This window comes from Hypanus sabinus, chromosome 25, assembly GCF_030144855.1.
Source record: "Hypanus sabinus isolate sHypSab1 chromosome 25, sHypSab1.hap1, whole genome shotgun sequence".
Lineage (NCBI taxonomy): Eukaryota > Metazoa > Chordata > Chondrichthyes > Myliobatiformes > Dasyatidae > Hypanus > Hypanus sabinus.
Window position 1 is genome coordinate 20,112,870 of NC_082730.1, and position 23,015 is coordinate 20,135,884.

The following is a 23,015-nucleotide window of genomic DNA, read 5'->3' on the forward strand; positions in this document are numbered from 1 at the left end:
CTGTAGAAATCAGTGCCTTCCAGGGAGGGGTACAACAGGTTGTTTAGCCCTGGTGGTGTAGGTGGAGCTGAGAAGGCAGCTAGTATCATTCACTGCAACTTGTCAATAAGGGTTGATTATGATAACAGGAAGCTCATTACATCTTCTTTAGTGACCCCAGACACAAGTAGCAGAGATTCAGCCTATTGTGCCTCTTTGAAAGAGCTATCAGTTGTCCAAGTTCAATCTTCCATACACATAGCCTGTACTGCTTTCTGTTTTAGTTTATCTGATTCCATGAGGCCACAAAACCATAAGATATAGGAGCAGAATTAGGCCATTTGGCTTACTGAGTCTTCTCTGCCATCTGCGATAAATCACAGGTGTGATAAATTTCATTACCCATTTCCCTCTCAGCCCCAGCTCTTGCCTCCTCCCCATATCCCTTCATGCCCTGACTAATCAAGAATCTATCAACCTCTGCCTCAAATATATCGCGTGACTTGGCCTCCACAGCTGCCTTGGTTACAAATTCCAGTTTCACCTCTCTTCAGCTAAAGAAAGTTCTCCTCATCTCCATTCTAAATGGATATCCCTCTATTCTGAGGCTGTGTCCTCTGGTCTTAGACTCCCCCACTATGAGAAACATCCTCTCCACATCCACTCTATTGAGGCCTTTCACCATTCGATCGATTTCAATATTCTTCTGAATTTCAGTGAGTACACCGAGAGCCATCAAACACTCTTCATACGAAGGAGTATTTATGAAGTTACTGTTGAGTCTAATTTCACTGCACTGATCAGGCAGAGAAAGGCTGATCATCACAGTCTGCAGTGTGAAGGAGAATTCCACATCTCCTCTGTGCCACTGCTCCTTAATCCAAGTCCTCAGATTGCCATCACTCCCTCAGTAATCTATCAAAAGATCACCAGACATAGGAGCAAAATTAGTCCATTCAGCCCATCGAGTCTGCTCCAACTGGCTGATTTATTTCAAACCCTACTCTCCTGCCTTCTCCCCAAGACCATTAATCCCTTACCAGTCAAGAACCTATTTATCTTTCCTTTTCAAGGTGGCTGAGGTTTTGTGGAATCCATAATCTGAATCCAGTGGAATCCAGTTGCACCGAAACTGCGGTCGGTTCCCGCTCTTGGAGCTCGCCGAGTGGCCAAGTTTTCAATATCTCCAGGAGAGGAAGATGTGTGTGCTCGGGGTGTGGGTCTATGGCCCTGTGGGTGACCCCATTCCTAGCAGGTGCTGCTGACTAAAGCATCATGGGAGATCAGAACATATGGCTGTCAGAGGACTTGACACCCCAGCAACTGCTCTCTCTCTGGATGGTGAGAGAAAGTTTGCTGCTGACTCTTGAGTCAGAGAAACTCTTAGTATAGCGACAATGCAGACTGCAGCAGCGAAACAGTGAACTGCTGATCTCCCCTCTTGTTGTGGAAGGGGGCGACACCTCTCTCTCTCTCGTTAGTGCCCGTGGCACATCAAAGTGCTGGGTTATGGACAGTAGCTTCTAATGGACTATAATGGGGGCTTGCTATTGCTTGATGGGTAGTGGTGGGGGCTGATGCTTCCTGCAAGAGGGGGAGGGGGAAAGGGGAGGGTTGAAGCTTTGCTGCTGCTTGTGATTGTTGGGGTGGGGAGAGGGACTTTGGGGTTCTTACATTCATTCTTTGGGGTTTCATCTGTTTCACAGACGTCTGTGAAGAATAAGAATTTCAGGTTGCATACATTCTCTAATATTAAATAGAACCATTGAATCTCTGTCTTTAATGTACTTGATGACCTGGCCCCCACATCTGTCTGCGGCAACATATTCCACAATATTTTCACCACCCTCTGGTTGAAGAAATTCCTCCTCATAACTGTGAGTATCAGTAATTGGTCTTCCGTGATTTTACCCACTCTAAGTAATCTTGCTTTCTCTACATATTCCTGAGATCTCTCGTCGCTCTTGTGCAATTACCTTTGACTATCACGGAGACACCCATGGCAGCTTCGCACAAGGAATTCCTCCTTTCCCACTTGCCTTCTTCCACGTTGTACATCTCCACCGTGGAGAGGGGACTCCGCTGGACTCCCATGCCGCCAATCACTAGGATCCGCTTCCCCAGGGGAGCCGCGGCCACGCCTGCTCTTACCGTGGGCATCGGTGGGAGGGTCGTCCACTGATCAGCTTCCGGAGAGTAGACCTCACAAGTGTTCATGGGGGCCCCGCTCTCATCACAGCCCCCGATGAGGTAGAGTTGTCCCCCACTCTCCACAGGGGTGCAGTAGACTCGGCCAACAGCTAAGGCTGCCAGGGACTGCCAGTGGAATGACCTGGTGCTGGGCACGGACATGGCACTTAAGCAGTTGTCCATCCCTGCGCTTCTCCGTTATGTAGTCCGCCGAAGAGCCATGTGACCAATACGAACCTGGTTTTAGCTACAGCAGTCCATCTGGCAGTAACTGGTACACAGCTCCCAGACAACACAAGGAACGCCAAAACTGTAAAGAAGAAACCAAGATGTGGTTACCGGCAACTTATAAATGGGGCAAGACACTTCACTCCATTTTCCTTGCCTGAACTCATTCTGACATACAGCTCTAGGAGGGGGAAGGTGTCTCTATCTTTACCCAAACCATCCCTGTTAAGACGTGAGGCTGAGCAGTGAATCCCACTTAATAATTTATTATTTATCTATCTGCTTAGCGATACAGAGCGGAGTAGGCCCTTCTGGCCCTTCGAACCATACCACCCAGCAACCCCCAGATTAACCCTAGCCTAATCATGGGACAATTTACAATGACCAATTAACCTATCAACTCGTAAGCCTTTGGACTGTGGGAGGAAACCGGAGCACCTGGGGAAATTCCACACATTCCATGGGGAGGGAAACTCATCCCCTTCTACCTTAGGCCACGGGCTTATCAATTACCCTTGATGAGTTATTAACTGGTGAGTTATTAACTTCAAACTTGTTGCATTATCACTCGAAGAGTTGAACTTGATGTGCATGTAAGAGAGCTGTACAACTCATCTCTTTCTACCTCAGGCCACGAACTTATCAATCACCCCTGCTGTGGACGCTTTCTGGAGGTCCAAGATCCGTATGCTCCATGACCGCTAGACTAAGTGTGTACATGTAAGAGAGGGGACTACGTTGAAAAATATATGTGCTAGGTTTTCTAAAATTGACTCCTTCTATGCTAGGCCATGAACTTATCAATCACCCCTTGTACATGTTCCTTACAGAACAGCACCGGGAATGAACTCTGCCCCCAGCCCGAGCTGTAATAGCATCACACTAACCACCACTGTGGGACCTGATGATGCTTTCACCTGGTGGTTGGATACAGTTTATAGCAAGGCTCATTGAGTGACAGTCCAAAGCAGAAACCAGTGGGGGGTGGGGGGTAGCTTCTTCCTCACTTAGACCCATCCCAGAAAGCTCAAAGGGGAGTAGGAGTGTTAACTCCACGAGCTAGGTGGCTCAGCCACCAATCACACTTCAATGCTTTGGAGATATATTTTCAGTTTCATTGCTTCCTGGGAAGCAACTTTACTTTGGAAGCAACAAACAAAATTGCTGGAGGGACTCAGAGGGTGAGGCAGCTTCTATGGCGGGTTTCACGGTCTCCTGCAGGACTCCCTGAAAGCTACTGGATACGGCAGTCCATCGCAGGAAAAGCCTTCCCCGCCATTGAGCACGTCAAAAAGGAGTCCTACCATAAGAAAGCAGCACCCATCATCAAGGACCCCCACCATCCAGGCCATGTTCTCTTGATGGCTGCTGCCACGGGGAAGGAGGTACAGGCGCCTTAGGTGCTGCACCAGGTTCAGAACTGGTCATTCTCTTCAACTGTCAGGCTCTTGAACCAGCATGGGTAACTTCACTCAGCCCAAACAGTGAAATGAACACTGAACACAACCTATGAACTCACTTCAGGACTCTGTAACTCTTGTCCTTAGTATTATTTACCTATTTCTTTTTTTTGTATTTGCACAGATTGGCTTCCTTTGCACCTGGTTGCTTGTCAGTCTTCGTCGTTTTTTATTGTATTTCTTTGTTCTACTGCGAATGCCTGCAAGGAAATGAATCTCAGGGTAGTGTCTGGTAAGACATACTGTACGTATTTTGATAATAAATTAACTTTGGAGTTTTGGGGAAAATGAAGAGGAGACATTTCAGGCCAAGACTGGGAGGAGAGATAGCCAATATAAAAAAATGGTGGATGGAAGAAATGGAACAAAAGCTGGCAGGTGATAAGCATTTTACTTCAAATTTTCTGTTCTTGAAGACGTATATTTTTTCTTCCTGTGATAGATGGGTAAACTAAACCAAGGAATAGAATTGAAATGCAGAGCAGGTATTTCTAACGTGTTAAGTCTTGATTCTGATTTCCATCCAATGAGATAGTGATCTGACTGGAAATCATACCACACAAGAGATTCTGCAGATGCTTGCAAATCTTGACCAACACACACAAAATGCTGGAGGAACTCAGTAAGTCAGACAAAATCTGTCGAGGGCAATAAACAGCCTCGGCCTGAAATGTCGGCTGTTTACTCCCTTCCACCGATGCGGCCTGGCTTGCTGAGCTTCTCCAACATTTTGCGTGCATTGTTCAGGCTGGGGTGCTCTTTCTCTGGAAATGCGATGGCCACAGAGTGACTTGGTATTGAGGCTGAAAATTGAAGGGATTTTACTTCCATTGATAAAAGAAGTCCAACTCAGAGTTCCTCAGCCTAAGGCCGTGAGCAACATGTCTAATGTGGAACTCAGGAAACATTGTTTTAACCAAAGAGGCAAGATGTGGAATTCATTGTCACAGAGTGGAGCCGGCAAATTGCAAGAGAGGCATTTACAACTGGAGGAACTCAGCCTGCTGAGCAGCATCTGTGGGAGAGGGAGGGGTAAGGAAACTTTTGACTTATTGGGCAGAAGCTACATAAGCCTGAAGTCTCACCAGATGCAAGAACAGCAATTTCCCTTCAATCATTTGGTTCTTGAATGAACTTGCACAACTCAAAACACTGTGGTTTTGTTACACCATGACCACTTTAATCACTTTACACTAAGATAGACTTCGAGACCTTTTTCCTGCTAATTATGTTTTCTTGTAAAATTCTTGTGTATGATTAATGTTTGTTTTCCTTGTGAATACTGTGTAGCTGGTACTGCTTGCCTGCACTGCTGATGCATTGTATCCATGCATACATGTACTTGACAAGAAACGCAAGTTTGATTTCTTTTTTAACTCCACAGATGCTGCTCAACCCTCTCAGTTCCTCAGAAAATTGTTGCCCAAGATTCCAGAATCTGCAGTCCCTCACGCCTCCACATGAGGTTGGATAAATAAGTGAAAGGACTAGTTACGTTATGGTGACAGGAAAGTTAAGTCCAGCATGGACATGTTGGACTGAATAATCTCTTTTAGTGTACTTAATGTGATGATGTAAACTTAGTCCTGCCCTGTAAGAGTCAAAGAATGAAATAATTTGCAACTGCATTGCCCCCTTGATGACCTCCAGGAAATCACAAAGCATACTGAGCAATTTTGAAGTATGGTCACTGTGGTAACGTTTAAAATGTGGCAGTAAATTTGTGCAGAGCAAACTGCCATAAATAGCAAACATCTAGGGAGCAGTTTTAATAACGTCAGCAGAAGAGAAAATGGAGTTGAGATAACATCTGCTTCCCTTTTCAAATAATGTGATGGATCTTTCACCTACTGAATGGGAAGACCAATATGAGTAAAACCCTCTCCACTACTGAGCTCATCTACATGGAGCGTTGTCGCAGGAAAGCAGCATCCATCATCAGGGACCCCCACCACCCAGGACATGTTCTCTTCTCAGTGCAGCCATCAGGAAGGAAGTACAGGAGCCTCAGGACTCACACCACCAGGTTCAGGAAGTTACTACCCCTCAACCGTCAGGCTCTTGAACCAAAGGGGATTTTTTTTTCAACTTCACTTGCCTCATTCAACTGTTCCCACAACCTATGGACTCACTTTCAAGGAACCTTCAACTCATGCTCTCGATATTTATTGCTTATTTATTCATCATCATTATTATTATTTCCTTCCTTTCTGTACTGTTTTCTTTTGCACTCTGATTGGCTACCCCGTTGAGTGTGGTCTTTCATTGATTCTTTTACAGTTATTGGATTTATTGAGTATGCCCATAAGAAAATGAATCTCAGACTTGTAGATGGTGGCATATGTGTACTTTAATAAACTTTATTTGAACCAGACCTTGCTGCAACCAGCCAGGATAACTTCCACTGTGCATCTAGAGAAACGTGTCGAAGTTTTTGATGACATGTCGAATCTACGCAAACTTTTAAGGAAGTAGAAGTGATGACATTTACGTGCTGAAACTAAGAACAAATCCTTTGGTATGTTAATAATGAGACCAGATGATGAGTGTTGTGTATTTAGTGTATTAGTAATATTTGAGTAATATTGTAAATATATTACTTGATTAAGCATTCTTTGTTTGCTAATACAATTCATTACGGGTTATACATAAGCAGTACGTGAATGGTATATGTCATTATGCCACCACGTCATATGTGCATGCCTCACTAAAGTAAAACAAAGTAGACATGTTTGTGCCCGGCTCTTACGTTTTTCTTTCAATTAGTTTCTCTAGAAGAGAAAATATACTTGAGATAATGCTTGCTTCCCTCCAAATAATGTTATGGATCCTTCACCTCCTGTCTGGGAAGACCGATATGGGTAAAGCCCTCCCCACCATTGAGGGCAGAAGCATGATAAGAAAAAGCAAGAAGCTCAATGGACAGAATTTTGGAGAATTACTGAATGGACCACCACCACATGAAGACCGTTACACACAAGAGGCAGTGGAGGTTCTCAACATCAACTAAAGGACAGCAAAACTCCAGGACATGACAATTTGAATGCCAAACTGCTTAAAGCTGAACCAAAAGTTGCAGCAGCCATCCTGCAACCACTGTCTACCACAATCTGGAAACGGGGCCAAGTACCCAAGGACTGGACAAAGGGAGTCATTGTTAGAATTCCCACGAAAGGAGAACTAAGTGATAGCAAAAACTGGCACTGCACCACAGTTTTGACAGTGCCCAGCAAAATTCTTGCCTAAGTCACTGTCCAATGGATTACAGATGCCGCTGATGTGTGCTTGAGGAAGAAGCAAGCTGACTTCAGGAAGAACAGAGGCTGTATCGACCAGATTGTCACAATGCGTGGCAAAATAGAGCAATGTGCAACAGCACAGAGAACTTTTGAAAGGGCTCTTGATAGCATCGGCTGGGAGAGTCTCTGGAGAATTCTCAGATCATATGTGATTCCCTGCAAAATTGTTCAGTTCATCCAGAGGTTCTATGTTAACTTTACCAGCACAGTTGAGTACAGCAACTTGAGCTTTGTAGTCAAGACAGGAGTCAGGCAAGGCTGTGCGATGTTGGCGATATTATTTAACCTGGTGATTGACTGAGTTATGAGGCAAACACCAGGAGAAAAGCAGAGAGGCATTAGGTTCGCTCTATTCTCTACTTTGGAAGACCTTGACTTTGTAGATGACCTTGCATTAATTTCACATACACACCAGCACATGCAAGAGAAAACTTAGGACCTGCGTGGCTTTGGTGGTCAGGTTGAACTCAGGCTCAGCCAGAGAAAGAGTGAGACCATGACCCTCAAAGTAGGGTCTCCTCCTCCCATCTAGACATTCGGCATCAACACCCAGCACCGGCAGATTCCCCTACAAGGGCAGCATCATTTGGCAAGTAAGTGCGATGAAGGACGACTTTCAGCAAAGACTCAGCAACATTAGAAATCTTTCAGAACAACAAACAACATAAGGGGATCAACTAAGTACAGTGACCACATCAAGGGCAAGCTTGTCCCAGAGGTGTGCTCTGTCCACTCTCCTGGTATGTGTCAGAATGCTGGCACATGACAGAGAGCGAACTTGCTAAGCTATCGTCATTTCACACCACGAGCCTCTGAATTGCACTCCGTATCTTCTGACCAAGAAGCATCTTCAACCATGCCCTACACCTTCAGTATCATCAACAGAACATGGCCACAATCATCATGAAATGTTGGAGATGGATTGGGCACATGATGAGGAGAGGCCAACTTCATTATCAAAACAGCGCTTTACTGGATCCCTGAAGGGCAGAGGGAATGTGGAAGACCAAATACAACTTGGCACTGTAACATAGAGGCAGAAATGAGGACCATGAACACACCTAGGGCACAACAGAAAAGACGGCCAAGTAAGGACAGAGGTGGAGGACCTTCATTGCTGCTCAAAATGCCAGCCAGTGTAACAGGCAGTAAGTAAATAGAGGTTTATTCTAATCTAGGGAAGGAATTACTTGCTTGCTGGGTGTGGAACAAAGTTTCATTCAGCTGACTGATTCCGGGGATGGTCAATCCAAGAGCAATTGATAAGGATACCCCTGTATTCCATGGAATTCAGAAAAACGAGAAAAGGTCTCACTGAAACAAGGGAATTGATGGCAAAGATGCTGAGAGAATGTTGGGGTGCATAACTGAGACACACAAGCTTCAAAATTAGGATGGAGACAAGTAGAAATTTGTTCAGTCAAATGGTGGGTGAACTTTACTGCGAAGACTTGTGGATGCTCTAATCATCTATTATATGAGCAAGCTACATCAACCAGTTGAGTGATGTCACAACAATGACCTTGCACTCAACATCAGCAAGACCAAGGATTTGACTGTGGACTTCTGAAATGGAAGTCAGAAGAACACATATAATCGAGGAATCAGGAATGAGAAGGGTGAGAAATTTCAAGTTCCTGAACACCAACATCTTAGAAGATCAGTTGTGGGTCCAAAACATTAATGCACTCTTGAAGAAGCCTCAACAGTGGCTGTACCTCACTACAGGCTTGAGGAAATTTGTTATGTCAAAGACGAGTAAATGTCTACAGATGTACCACAAGAGCATTCTAATGGTCCTATCACCATCTGATGCAGAGCCTTCAATGTCCAGGATCAAAAGGGATTGTAGACAGTTGTAAATTCACCCAACTCCATCATGGGCACAACCTTCCTCACGGTTGATGAGGACTTCAAGAGGCAGTGCTTCGTTGAAGACAGCATCAATTATTAAGGACCCTCACCATCCAAGGCATGCCCTCTTCTCTTCATTACCCACCAGGGAGGAGGTGTGGGAACTTGGAGACCTACAGTCAATGTTTTAGGAACAGCTTCTACCACTCTGCTGTCAGGTTTCTGAATGGTCCAGGAACATTACTTTACTAGTCCTCTTTTGCACTATTATTTTTGTAACTCAGCAGAACTGTACTGTACCGCTGCCACAACTCAGCATATTTCATGACAATTGCCAGTGATGAGACCATAAGACCATAAGATATAGGAGTAGAATTAGTTAATTTGGTCTATTGAGTTTGCCATTTAATCATGGCTGCTCCTTTTTACCCCTCCTCAGCCTGATTCTGATTCGGAAAGTGCAGATGAGGAAGATGATTATTCAAGGTTATATTGAAAGGCAGGACAAGTTCAAAGGGCCAAATGGCCAGCTACTACTTCCTCATGCATTTACAGCCTTCATGCACTAAATTCTCCCAGTGCAAGATGGGACTCTTGTGGATTTCCAAAGCTTCAGCTTGAATCCAAGGGAATGATCTCCGTACCTACATTAGCTAGACTGCACTAGGTCACATTATACTAACAAAGGCAGCATTATGTCTCAAAAAGTTCCCGCTCTTCAGTAGTTATATCCAGCAACGACAAGGAGGCAGGCTTATTAACTGCTCATCTCACATGGTGAGCTTCTGTAACCAGGCAACAATATCAGATTTAATAACCTGCACATCTCTGCTGAATAATCCTGTCACATGTAAAACTCATCTGCAGGGGCCCAACTCTTGTATTCTTGTGATGCAGGGATTTGCAATTTGCATCTTGACTGAAGAACTGAGTTTGCCGGCTGATTTTCAGAGCCATGCTCAACAAGGTCTCCACATAACGTATAGTCAGGCTGACTTTTGTTGGACTTCATGTCACTTACACGGTGAAATGCTTGCTGAACCAGCATGGGCAATTTCACTCACCTGAACTGATTCCGCAACCTATGAACTTACTTGCAAGGATTCTACAACTCACAGAACATAGAAATCTACAGCACATTACAGGCCCTTCGGCCCACAATGTTGTGCCAACCATGTAACCTACTCTAGAATCTGCCTAGAATTGCTCTACCACATAGCCCTTTATTTATCTATAGATGTACCTAACTAAAAGTCTCTTAAAAAACCCTATTGTATCCACCTCCGCCACCATTGCCAGCAGTCCATTCCATGCACCCACCATTCTCTGTGTGAAAAACTTACCCCGACATCCCCTCTGAACCCACTTTCAAGCACCTTAAAACTATGCCCCCTCGTGTTAGCCATTTCAGCCTGGGAAAAAGCCTCTGCCTATCCAACTCATCTTCTCAATAATATTTATTTGTAAATTTACTTTGAATTTAGAGATATCTGAACTTTGAATGGGTTATCCTCACTAGCCCCATGAGATGGCAAAGCCAGGTTCACACTCTCTGAACCTTGCAGTCACCTTTGTTTAGAATCATTTACAAACAGAAGACCAAAAAGAGGTACTCTGTCCACTTTTGGTGCAGGATGGACAGAGGGCTAAAAGTTGTCCTTCAATTCTCAGCCATGGTGACTATTGATAGTATGCAAGACCACATACAGAACATTAGGAGGGTTTACATCACAAGTCCAATTCTGCCCTCCCCTGCCTCCCATACAGACTTGAAGGCAAAAGAGACCGCAGATGCTAGAATCTGGAGCAATACACAAAATGCTGTAGAAACCCAGTTGAACAGGGCAGCAGCTATGAAGAGAAAAAGACAGTTTTGAAACCGTTAATCTGGAGTCTTGGTGAGGTGTCAGTCAACTGTTCATTTCCCTCCATAAGATGCTGTCTGACCCACTTAGCTTCTTTAGCATCTCATTTTTTGTGTCTATACAGACTTGTTTGCCAAAGCACATTACCTTGAGATTCCTTTCCTTGCCGACATTTACATGAAAAAATGTACAACTTTGTGAAAAGCTATACATAAATAGACAAAGACCATCAAAGAACCAATGTGGAAATACAAATAATGCCAAGAACATGAACTGTCAATAGTCCTTGAAAGTGAGACGGTAGGTCATAGAATCAGTTCATAGTGGTGATGGTTCAGGAGCACGATGGTTATAAGGTAATAACTGTTCCTGAAGCTGGTGGTGCAGGACTTAAAGCTTCTGTACCGCCTGCCCAATAGTAGTAGCAAGAGAGCAAGGCTAGATGGCGAGGTCTTCGACGACGAACACTGCTTCCTCCTGATGTGGCTGATTTTTGGCTTGTGCCTAGGCCCTTGTGTTGTTTCTTTTGTGCCTATAAGCTGTTTGCCTGTTGGTTATGTCTGTCTTTCTTTGTATTTGTGATCTTAGCTAACTGCTCTGATCTGTACAGCACTTTGGTCAATGTGGGTTGTTTTTAAATGCGCTATATAAATAAATTTGACGACTTCTTGTGGCAGCATTCCATGTAAATATGCTCGATGTTGGGGAAGGCTTTGCCTGTGACAGACTGGGCCATATCCATCATTTTCTGTAGCCTTTTCCATACCAGGCCATGACGCAACCAGCCAGGATAACTTCCACTGTGTATTTAGAGAAATGTGTCAAAGTTTTTGATGACATGTTGAATCTACGCAAACTTTTAAGGAAGTAGAGATGATGACATTTACATGCTGAAACTAAGAACAGATCCTTTGGTATGTTAACAGCAAGGAAAGGAGTTCAAATCCCACTCTGATGCCTTGGGATTTGTCATCTATCTTTAGCTGTAACACAGTAATAAAAAAACAGAAAACCATTGGAACAAAATAACAGGTATGTTGTTAGTTATTTTGTTCTAACCCAGACTAGTTCCATGCTATAAGTTCAGTGGTTTTCTCAGAATAGGATTCTGCATGGAGCTGATGGGACTTCAGTGATTTGCTAATGATTCCATAAATTTAGTTCCTCAAACCATGATATACACTAATTCTTCTGGAAGTATTTCTCTAACAAGCTATGAGAGTTATAAATTGTCAGTTATACCTGACCCATTTTGCGCAGAAGCTATTGTTGGAACTTCTGTGACTGTAAAATTGGGATAAAACATGAATCATTCTGCTGTTGTCAGAGACAGAGAGAGAGAGAGAAATTACAATGCACGATGAAGCAACTGCTTCAGCCACAATGAATAAATGAAAACTTTGGAATAAATCTTCCTTAAATGGCTTAAGCTTGGTCAGCTTCACATTGGCTTGTTAAGTGCATTTTGTGAGTTACGAAGCCATAAAACTCCGGAGGCCATAGCTTTAATCAATAATTAAGGAAGGATTCACAAGTCCTGCCACCACAAACTGCAGTGTCTTGCTGGGAATGGAACCATAACTATGAGATGGTCACAAGCACACTGATCTCAGAAGCCTGGAAATTTACATCAGAAATTAGTGACTGGGGGCATATAACCTGAACATCCATTTCTGCACAGTACCGAGGGAGTACTGCATTGACAGATGAGCTGCCACTAGGTGAGACTTTGAACTATCTACGAGTCTTGTCAGAATCAGAATTAGGTTTAATGTCAATGGCTTATGTCCTGAAATTTGTTATTTTGTGGCAGCAGTGCATTGCAAAACATAATAATAAAACTATAAATTGCAATTAGATAGATATATTAAATTAAGTGTAAAAATCGAGCAAAAAATAGTCAGGTAGTGTACATTGGCTCATTGACTATTCATAAATACGATGGTGGAGGGGAAGAATCTGTTCCTGAAACGTTGAATGTATGTCTTCAGGCTCCTGTTCTTCCTCCTTGATGGTAGCAATGAGAAGAGAGCAGGTGCTGCGTGATGGGGGGTCCTTAATATTTGTATTTGCACAGTTTATTGTTCATTGATCCTGTTTACAGTTACTTCTCTATAGATTTGCTGAGTCTGCCCGCAGGAAAAAGAACTTTTTGAGGCATTGCCTTCTGAAGGTGTCCTCGATGCTTGGGAGGTTAGTGTCCATGATGGAGCTAGCTGAGTTTACAACATTGTGCAGCTTTTTTCCTGATCCTGTGCATGGCCCCTCACTACCTGACAGTGAAGCAACCAGATAGAATGCTCTCCGCGGTACGTCTGTAGAAATTTGCGAGGCTCTTTGGTGACATACTGCATCTTCTCAGACTCCTAATGAAATATAAGCGCTGTCATGCTTTCTTGGTAGTTGCATCAATAATGCTGGGCCTGCATTAGATCCTCAGATATATTGATATCCAGGAACTTGAAAGTGTTCACCCTTTCCACTGCTGATCCTTCGATGAGGACTGGAGTGTGTTCCCTTGATTTCCCCTTTCTGAAGTCAACAATCAATTCCTTGGTCTTATTGATGTTGAGTGCGAGGTTGTTGCTGCGTCACCACTCAACCGGCTGATCTACTTCACTCCTGTACACCTCCTTGTCATCATCTGAAATTCTGCCAACAGCAGTCATGCCATCAGCAAATTTGCAGATGGCGTCTGAGCTATGTCTAGTCACACAGCCGTGGGTGTAGAGAGAGTAGAGCAGTGGGCTGAGTGTTGGTCGAGATGGGCCAACTGTTGGGCGTCAGCGAGGAGGGGATGCTATTTCTGATCCGCACTGACTGTGGTCTCTCGGTGAGGAAGTCAAGGATCCAGTTGTAGGGGGAGGTACAGAGGCCCAGGTTTTGGCACTTGTTGATTATAACTGATGGTGTGAAGGTGTTGAGCACTGAGCTGTAGTCAATGAACAGCAGCCTGACGTAGGTATTGCTATTGTCCAGATGATCCAAGGACAAGTGGAAAGCCAGGGAGACTGCAATCACTGTAAATTACTGTGGCAATAAGCAAAGTTCAAAGTTCAGAGTAACATTTATTATCAAAGTACATACATGTCACCACATACAACCCCGAGATCCTTTTTCCTGGGAGCATACTCAGTACATCTATAGAACAGAAACTGTAAACAGGAAAGAGCAAGTAGAGCATAGAAGACAACAAACTGCGCAAATGCAAATATAATTAAGTATCAATAAATAACAAGAGCGTGAAATAACAAGATAAGGAGCCCTTAAAGTGAGATAGTTGATTGTGGGAACACCAGAAATACAATGGGTGTAATTATCTTCTTTGGTTCAAGAGCCTGATGGTTGACGGGTAGTAACTGTTCTTGAACCTGGTGGTTTGTGATGGAAGCAGAGCATGGACTGGGTGGTAAGGATCTTTGATGGTGGATACTGCTCTTCTATGACAATGTTTCATGTAGATGTGCTTAATGGTTGGAAGGGCTTTACCCATTATGTACTGGGCCGAGTCCACTCCCTTTTGTAGGATTTTCCATTCAAAAGCATTGGTGCTCCCATACCAGCCTGTAATGCAGCCAGTCAATATTCTTTCCAGCACACATCCATGGAAGTTTGTCAAAGTTTTTGATGACATGCCAAATTTCCAGACTCCTAATGATGTAGAGGCGCTGTTGCACTCTCTTTGCAATTACATTTATATGATGAGCTCAGGACAGGTTCTCTGAGATAGGGACACCTAGGAAATTAAAGTTACTGACTCTCTCCACCTCCGCTCTTCTCATGGACCTCTGATTTCCCTCTCCTGAAGTCTCCAATCAGCTCCCTGGTTTTGCTGACATTGAATGAGAGGGTGCCGTGATGAGACCACCCAGCCAAATTTCCAATCTCCCTCCTGTATGCTGATTCATCACCATCTTTTATATGGCCCACAACAGGTGTATGAGATGATGGTATTAAATGCTGAGCTGTCATTGATAAAGAGCATCCTGATGTATGCACCTTTGCTGTCCAGATATCCCAGGGTTGTGTGAAAAACCAATGAGATGGCATCTGCTGTGGACCTGTTGCTTCAGTAGACAAATTGGAGAGGATCCAAGTCGCCACTCAGACAGGAGCTGATATGTTTCAACACCAGCATACTGCAGTGGGTCCAGGTCCTTGCTTAGGTGAGAGTTGATTCTGCCTATCTCAAAGCACTTCATCACAGTAGATGTAAGTGCCACTGGGCAATAGCCATTAAAGCTGTTCATCCTGCTCTTCTCGAGCACTGCTCTAATAGTCACCGTTCTGAAGGGGGGAACCTCCAATTTCAGCAGTGAGAGTTTGAAGAGATCCAGGAAAACCCCCGCCAGTTGGTTAGCACAGCCTCTCAGAGGCCTGCTAGAAACACCATCAGGGCCTGACGCCTTGGTTAGCACAGCCTCTCAGAGGCCTGCTAGAAACACCATCAGGGCCTGATGCCTTGGTTAGCACAGCCGCTCAGAGGCCTGCTAGAAACACCATCAGGGCCTGATGCCTTGGTTAGCACAGCCTCTCAGAGGCCTGCTAGAAACACCATCAGGGCCTGATGCCTTGGTTAGCACAGCCTCTCAGAGGCCTGCTAGAAACACCATCAGGGCCTGATGCCTTGGTTAGCACAGCATCTCAGAGGCCTGCTAGAAACACCATCAGGGCCTGATGCCTTGGCTAGCACAGCCTCTCAGAGGCCTGCTAGAAACACCATCAGGGCCTGATGCCTTGGTTAGCACAGCCTCTCAGAGGCCTGCTAGAAACACCATCAGGGCCTGATGCCTTGGTTAGCACAGCCTCTCAGAGGCCTGCTAGAAACACCATCAGGGCCTGATGCCTTGGCTAGCACAGCCTCTCAGAGGCCTGCTAGAAACACCATCAGGGCCTGATGCCTTGGCTAGCACAGCCTCTCAGAGGCCTGCTAGAAACACCATCAGGGCCTGATGCCTTGGTTAGCACAGCCTCTCAGAGGCCTGCTAGAAACACCATCAGGGCCTGATGCCTTGGTTAGCACAGCCTCTCAGAGGCCTGCTAGAAACACCATCAGGGCCTGATGCCTTGGCTAGCACAGCCTCTCAGAGGCCTGCTAGAAACACCATCAGGGCCTGATGCCTTGGCTAGCACAGCCTCTCAGAGGCCTGCTAGAAACACCATCAGGGCCTGATGCCTTGGTTAGCACAGCCTCTCAGAGGCCTGCTAGAAACACCATCAGGGCCTGATGCCTTGCCAAGATTCAACCTTTTGAAAGATGTTCTGATATCAGCCTCCAAAACAGAGACCACAGGGACACCAGATGCTGCAGGGATTTGCACAGGTGTAGTTTTATTCTCCCTTTCAAATCGTACATAAAAGATGTTGCGCTCATCTGGGAGAGAAGCATCACGGCATTCATGATGTTAGGTTTTGCCTTTTAGGAAGCAATGGCCTGCCAGAGCTGAAATTCTGTGTCTAACTTGTATCCCTAAACGTCCCTGGCCCGATTTTGGGGAAATTAGGTATGTTATGAAAGATTCTAGCAAATTATTACAGATTTATTTATTTATTGATTTATTTTCTTGCATCCTAGGGAGTAAAACTCTTTATATTGTGCCTCTGTTGCAATGTATAAGCAAAGAAAAAGGGGGAATGTGGGAGGATATTACCCAAACACTAAGCTAGTATATATAATTGATCTGACTATGTATAGTCAGATATGCAATCAGATCAATGTGTATTGATAAATCTGATGGCCTGGTGGAAGAAGCTGTTCTGTAGCCCATTGGTCTAGGCCTTAACGCTGTGGTACCGTTTGCCAGACGGAAGCAGCTGAAACAGTTTGTGGTTGGTGGCTGGAGTCCCTGATGATCCTCCGGGCTCTTTTTACATACCTGCTGCTATAAGTATTCTGAATAGATGAAAGTTTACATTCACTGAGCTGTCCGTACCACTCTCTGCAGTGCCCTGCGAATGAGAGGAGTGTAGTTCCCGTACCAGGCGATGACACAGCCAGTAAAGATGCTCCCAATGGTGCCCCTGTAGAAAGTCCCAAGGATTTGGGGACTCATGCCAAACTTCTTCAACCGTCTGAGGTGAAGGAGGCGCTGTTGTGCCTTTTTCCACTACACAGCCAGTGTGTACAGTCTGATCCTTGGTGATGTGTATAGGGAAGGTGCTCAGGACACAGCCATGGGGGGCTCCTGTGTTAAGGGTCAGAGGAGGTGAGGGTGTCTATTCTTACCACCTGCTGGCGATCTGACAGGAAGTCCAGGACCCAGCTGCACAGGGCAGATGTATGGTGGAGACATTCCAATTGCTTGTATCATCATCTGGTATGGAGCTATGGCACAGAATCAGAAAAATCTGCAGTCAGCTACATCGTGGACACTAGCATCAAGGACACCGTCAAAAAGTGAGACCTCATAGAGGCAGCATCCATCATTAAGGACCCCCATCACCTAGGACAGGGCCTGTTCTGATTGCCACTGTTAGGGAGGAGGTACAGGAGCCTGACAAAGCCCACCTATCATATAAAGAACAGCTTCTTCCCCTCCACCATCAGATTTCTGAATGGAGAAAGAATCCACGAACACAATCTCACCGTTTTTACTCTCTTTGCACTACATATTAATTTCATAAGAGATAATATATAGAAATATGTGTTTCTATTATAATTTATAGTATATTTGATGTATTGCACCGTGCTGCTGCTGCAAAACCATAACTTTCGTGACATACATTCACTGGCCACTTTATTCAGCACACCTATACATCATATCTAATGTACGCAGTTCAATGCATAAAAGCATGCAGACAAGCAAGAGGTTCAATTGTTGTTCAGACCAAACATCAGCATGGGCAAGAAATGTGATCAAAAGTGACTTTGTTGGTGCCAGACAGGGTGGTTTGAGTACCTCAGAAACCGCTGATTTCCTGGATTCCTCACGCACAGCCGTCTCTAGAGTTTTCAGAGGATGATTCAAAAAAACAAATGAAATAAGTTCCAGTGAGCAGCAGTTCTGTGGGCGAAAGCGCCCTGTTAATGAGAGAGGTCAGAGGAGAGTGGCCAGACTGGTTCAGGGTGACAGTAACTCAAATATCCTCACATTACAACAGTGGTGCGCATAAAAGCATCTCTGAATGCACAACACATCAAACCTTGAGGAGGATGGGCTACAGCAGCAGAAGAACACACTGGGTTCCACTCCTGTATCAAGTAAAGTGGCCACTTAGTGTATATCAATGACATTAAACCTGATTCTAGTTGAAGATGAGCGGGGAGTTATTCCCAGGTCAGTCCGGTATTTATCCCACAGCTGGCATGAGTAAAAGATTACCTGGTTAATCTGCACGTAGATGTGGAGGACTGCTATGTGAAAATTACTTGCTGGTTTTTCTGAAGAGGTCAACTTCAGAAGTAATTCACTGATGGTTGAGTGCATTGGGATGGCCGAGGAGTTAGGCATGTGTCACCTGGCACCTGGGAGTAAACTTCACCGGAATGACTGCAATAAATCAGAAAGAAGAATCAAAGGTAGACAAAAAATGTGTGGGGTGGTTGCCAGTTGACGCTGATTGTGATGCCCAAGCATGGTGGAAGAGCTTAGCAACACATTCGCAAGGAATGCCTTCTCAGACAGGATACTGGCGTGCAGGCCACCTCATGTTCTCCAATGTGAGGGGATACCAAGTGGTTCTCAGGGTTGTGGATGCTGGCCAAGGGACACCGTGCCCAATTGTGGTGTCCATAATGTTTTACTGGCTCAACCAAGGCTGGTAATCAATGGGTGCAGTACTGTAGCATAGCAGTTTAGTGTAACACCATCACAGCACCTACGATTACCATTTGGGGTTCAATTCTTGCCACTGTCTGTAAGGAGCTTGTACATTCTCCCCATGACTGAGTGGGTTTTCTCCAACTGCTCCAGTTGCCTCCTGCATCCCCAAGATGTATGGTTAGGGTTAGTGGGTTGTGGGCATACTATGTTGGTGCCAGAACCATGTTGAGACTCACAGGCTGCCTCACTGATCCTCACTGATTTGGTTTGATGCAGGACAATGCTCTTCACTGTATGCTTTGATGTACATGTGACAAATAATGTTAATCTTTAAAGCTTTATCTGAATCTTCTTATTTGATTAGTACAACTTCCAACTGAGCTTAACATTAAGTCACTGATTCACATCAGGACCAAACCAAAGAAGGAATTCTATAAGGACAGGAAAAGCCCTCCCTACCATTGAACATATCTACAAGGACAGCGGCCACAAGAAAGCAGCATCCATCATCAAAGATCACCACCATCCAGGTCATGCCTTCTTCGCACTGCTGCCACGGGGAAGGAGGTACAGGACACTCAGGTCCCACACCACCAGATTCAGAAACAGTTATTACCCTTCAGTCACCGGACTCCTGAACCAGCGTGGATAACTTCACTCACCTCAGCACTGAACTGATTCCACAGCCTATAGACTCACTTTCAAGGGCTCTACAACTAATCTTCTCAGTATTTATCTATTCATCATTACTTTTCTGTATTTGCACAGTTTGTCTTCCTTTGTGCGGTGGTTGTCAGTCTTAGTGTGTAGGTTTTCTTTGATTGTTCAAAGGTTCAAAGGTACAATTTAATGTCAGAGAAGTGTATACAATATATATCCTGAAATGCTTTTTCTTTGCAACTTTTTCTTTGCGGTACTGTGAATGCCTGCAAGAAGAAGAATCTCAAGGTTGTATATGGCGACATAAATGTACACTTTGATAATAAATTTACTTTGAAATTTAAACTAAACAAATGCCTCTGTGAGAGGCATCAAGGAAACACAGAGTGCAGGGGACAACTTTATTTCCAGAATATGCCACCGGATTATAAAGGAAAGCATCGCTTTGAACTAATTGGGCTGCAGTAACTCACTGAAGATTAATGTAGTTCAAAGACCATTTTGTTCTCTCCTCCCTTGATACAGTATAAAAGCTGCATTAAAACGCTCTCGGCACAGTATAAAATCTGCATTAAAACACTCCTTCATTCTCACTGCTGGTGCCCCGCACACTATTGATCAGCTTTCCCATTTGACAGGAGGTCTGATTCAGCAACTGAATCAAGCAATTTGCACTCTACTGCTACTGCAAAACAACAAGTTTCACTTCTGTTAAGACAATGATTAAAAATCTTGTTCTTATTCTGAAAACCTTGGTTTTAAACTATAGACACACACAGAGAGCTCGAGGAACTCAGCAGGTTGGACATATATGGAGAGGAATAAAGAGCCAATGCTTCGGGCTAAGACCCTTCATGACTGGGGGAAGTCCGAAAGAATGGGGGGGGGGTCAGACAGAGAGAATGGGGGGAGTCAGACAGAGAGAATGGGGGGAGTCAGACAGAGAGAATGGGGGGGGGAGTCAGAGAGAATGGGGGAGCCAGACAGAGAGAATAAGAAGGTGGGGGAGGGGAAGGAGTACAAACTGGCAGGTGATAGCTGAAGCCAAGTGAGGGGGAAGGTGGGTGCCTCATTTAAGCAATAATCTTTATGTCAATTACTATGAAACACACTCAGTGGCGTCACAGAGAAACTGAACTCCTTTCAGATTCAGGCTGAACTACAGCGGACAGGGTGGAGGTCTGGCCCCACACATGTAACACCAGCATGTGGTCACACCCTGGTGCTCATGAACCAGGTCCCCAGCCATGGGTAAATAACCCCACTGCCCCGTGGGAGAGACAAAGGGAGTAAACCCAGACAGCAAATCCAGAGTGAAGCCCCTAAGGCGGCTGGAAATCACTGAACATCCTCAGGTAGCTCCTGCAGCCGAGTTGGTACCAAACGTATTGCTTCATAAGCTTTCCTTTGGCCTACACTGGTGATGCCAAGAGGGGGATCTTGATGACTGGGCATCTCAGGATCTGCAGACCTTCAGCCCAGGCTTGTAATGATGATCATCATCCATTGTCCTTCGAGACAGATGAATGCCCACCACTAACCATACTCAATGGCCCTTCATTATGCACCTCCTGTACCTAATAAAGTGGTCATTGAGCATACATTCGTAGTCTTCAAGGTTCAACATGTTGTGCATTCAGAGATGCTCTTCTGCACACACTGTTGTAGCACGTTTGATGAACTGTCATCTTCCTGTCAGCCTGAACCAGTCTGGCCATTCTCCTCCGACCTCTCTCATTAACAAGGCATTTTCGCCCACTGAACTGCAGCTCACTGGATTTTTTTTTTTGCATGATAGTCTGCATTGTTGTGTGTGAAAATCCCAAATCAGCAGCTTCTGAGATACTCAAACAACCTCATCTGGCACCAACAATCATTCCATGGTCAAAGTCACTTACATCACATTTCTTCCCCATTCTGATGTTTGGTCTGAACAACTGAGCCTCTTGACCGTGTCTGCTTGCTTTTATGCACTGAGTTGCTGCTACACGATCGACTGATTAGATATTTGCATTAGCGAGGAGGTGTACAGGTGTACCTAATCAAATGGCCATTGAATGTAAGTGGCAAGTACAGGAAGACCACGTGGAACCATGTAACCAGAGGACAACAGTAGTAAATTCTACCAAGTTAACAATTTTGTTAGCTGTGACTTGAAGGCTAGAATTTCCACAGGTTAGATGCGTGACCCACCTTCAACTCTTGAAAAAGTTACCCTGGGTCACATAACGATTCACTACTGAAGGATTTGGCACTACAACAGAACACAGGTTGAAAATGTGTGTGTGTGTGTGTGTGTGTGTGTGTGTGTGTGTGTGTGTGTGTGTGTGTGTGTGTGTGTGTGTGTGTGTGTGTGTGTGTGTGGTGTGGGGGGGGGGGGGCGCAGTTTGTTTAAAGCAAATCTGAGAGGCAAGTTTCTTCCCCCACACAGACAGTCTGTCGATTCCTGGAACACACTGCCAGGGGAGTGGTGGAAACATTACGATATTAGTGTTTAAGACAATGGAATGAAAGGATAGGGACCTCGTACAAGCAAGTGGGATTAGTTAAAAAATTAGCATCAAGGTTGGCACAGACATGGTGAGCCTCAGGGCCATGCTGTTGCCTGTTTACAGCCGTCCGGTAGAGAGCCCTTGGAGTCAGTGAGTGCCAGGGGCAGGGTGGTGCAGTATTCAAGCTGGGCCGTGCTGTCCCCGGTGTTAGTTTGGCAGAGGACAAGTCATAATGTGTTCAACTACAGACTGCTGCAACATTCATGGACTCAGGGTTTTAGGTGTGACCATATTTTACTGATATCTTATATGCGTCTTGTGCTGTGTATGACTGTAGGTATTGTATTTTGCACCTTGGCCCCGGATTATTGCTGTTTCATGGGTATTCATGTAGAGTGGAATAACAATTAAACTTGAACTACTGTTGTAAGAGGCACTCTTTTTCACATGAGACATTAATCCCCAGAGGATGGAATGAATCTCTTGGTATGGTATCAAAGAACAACAAATGAGTTCTCTCTGTTGTATTCTGGCCAACAATCAAAATATGTATTCTGTAATAAGTAATCTCTTCTTGGTCAGACCAGGCATGGATAAACTCTGCAGGCATTCCAGGTTGGCCAGTGAGTGCTGGGCCACATCTGCAGATGATGTCTGTCCATCATCAATACTAGCATCAATAGAGCAGGGCAGCTCGGTGTCATAGCGATTGGTGGAAAGCTATATTGTGCCAGCTGTAAGACTGGGCTTCAGTTGCTGCTTCGATAAGGAGTTTGTACATTCCTCCAGTGCCCCTGTGGGTTTCCTCTGGGAGCTCCGGTTTCCTCACACAGTCCAAAGATGTGCAGTTACGGTTAGAGAATTGTGGGGATGCTCTGGTGGCATCAGAAACAACTCTTAAACAAGTTACCTTGGGTCACGTAATGATTAATGATTGGGATTTGGCATTATAGCAGAGCACAGGTTGAAAATGTGGTGGGGGGAGCAGTTAGTTTAAAGCAAATCTGCGAGGCAAGGTTCAGCACAATCCTTACTGATTTTAGTTTTTATTTATAGCACAGAGTAGGCCCTTCCAGTCACACCACCCAGCAATCCCCCTCATGTGATGGGGATTAACGTCACATGGGAAAGTTAATCCCAGCCTAATCATGGGACAGGATAATTTACAATAAGCAATTAACCTACAAGCTGGTACAGCTTTGTGTGGGAGGAAACCAGAGCACCT

General features: G+C 44.8%; 1 protein-coding gene across 12 annotated transcripts in view; it reads right to left on the minus strand.

The window, feature by feature from the left end:
* LOC132381075 (kelch domain-containing protein 8A-like) overlaps positions 1-23,015 on the minus strand; it is a 51,053-nt gene that overhangs the window by 17,666 nt on the left and 10,372 nt on the right. For 6 of the 12 annotated variants that reach the window (XR_009507918.1, XR_009507917.1, XM_059950262.1 and 3 more), the window contains exons 2-4: positions 18,198-18,365; positions 3,955-4,057; positions 1,956-2,479 (exon numbers count right to left, since the gene is read on the minus strand). Coding sequence is in view for 10 of the 12 variants with exons in the window: in XM_059950262.1 (XP_059806245.1) it covers positions 1,956-2,352 (397 nt within the window). In the remaining 2 variants the exon portion in view is untranslated. Of the gene's footprint in view, positions 1-1,955; positions 2,480-3,954; positions 4,058-16,808; positions 16,828-18,197; positions 18,366-23,015 lie in introns of those variants that run through there. The other 6 variants (XM_059950257.1, XM_059950258.1, XM_059950260.1 and 3 more) reach the window with 4 other exon arrangements.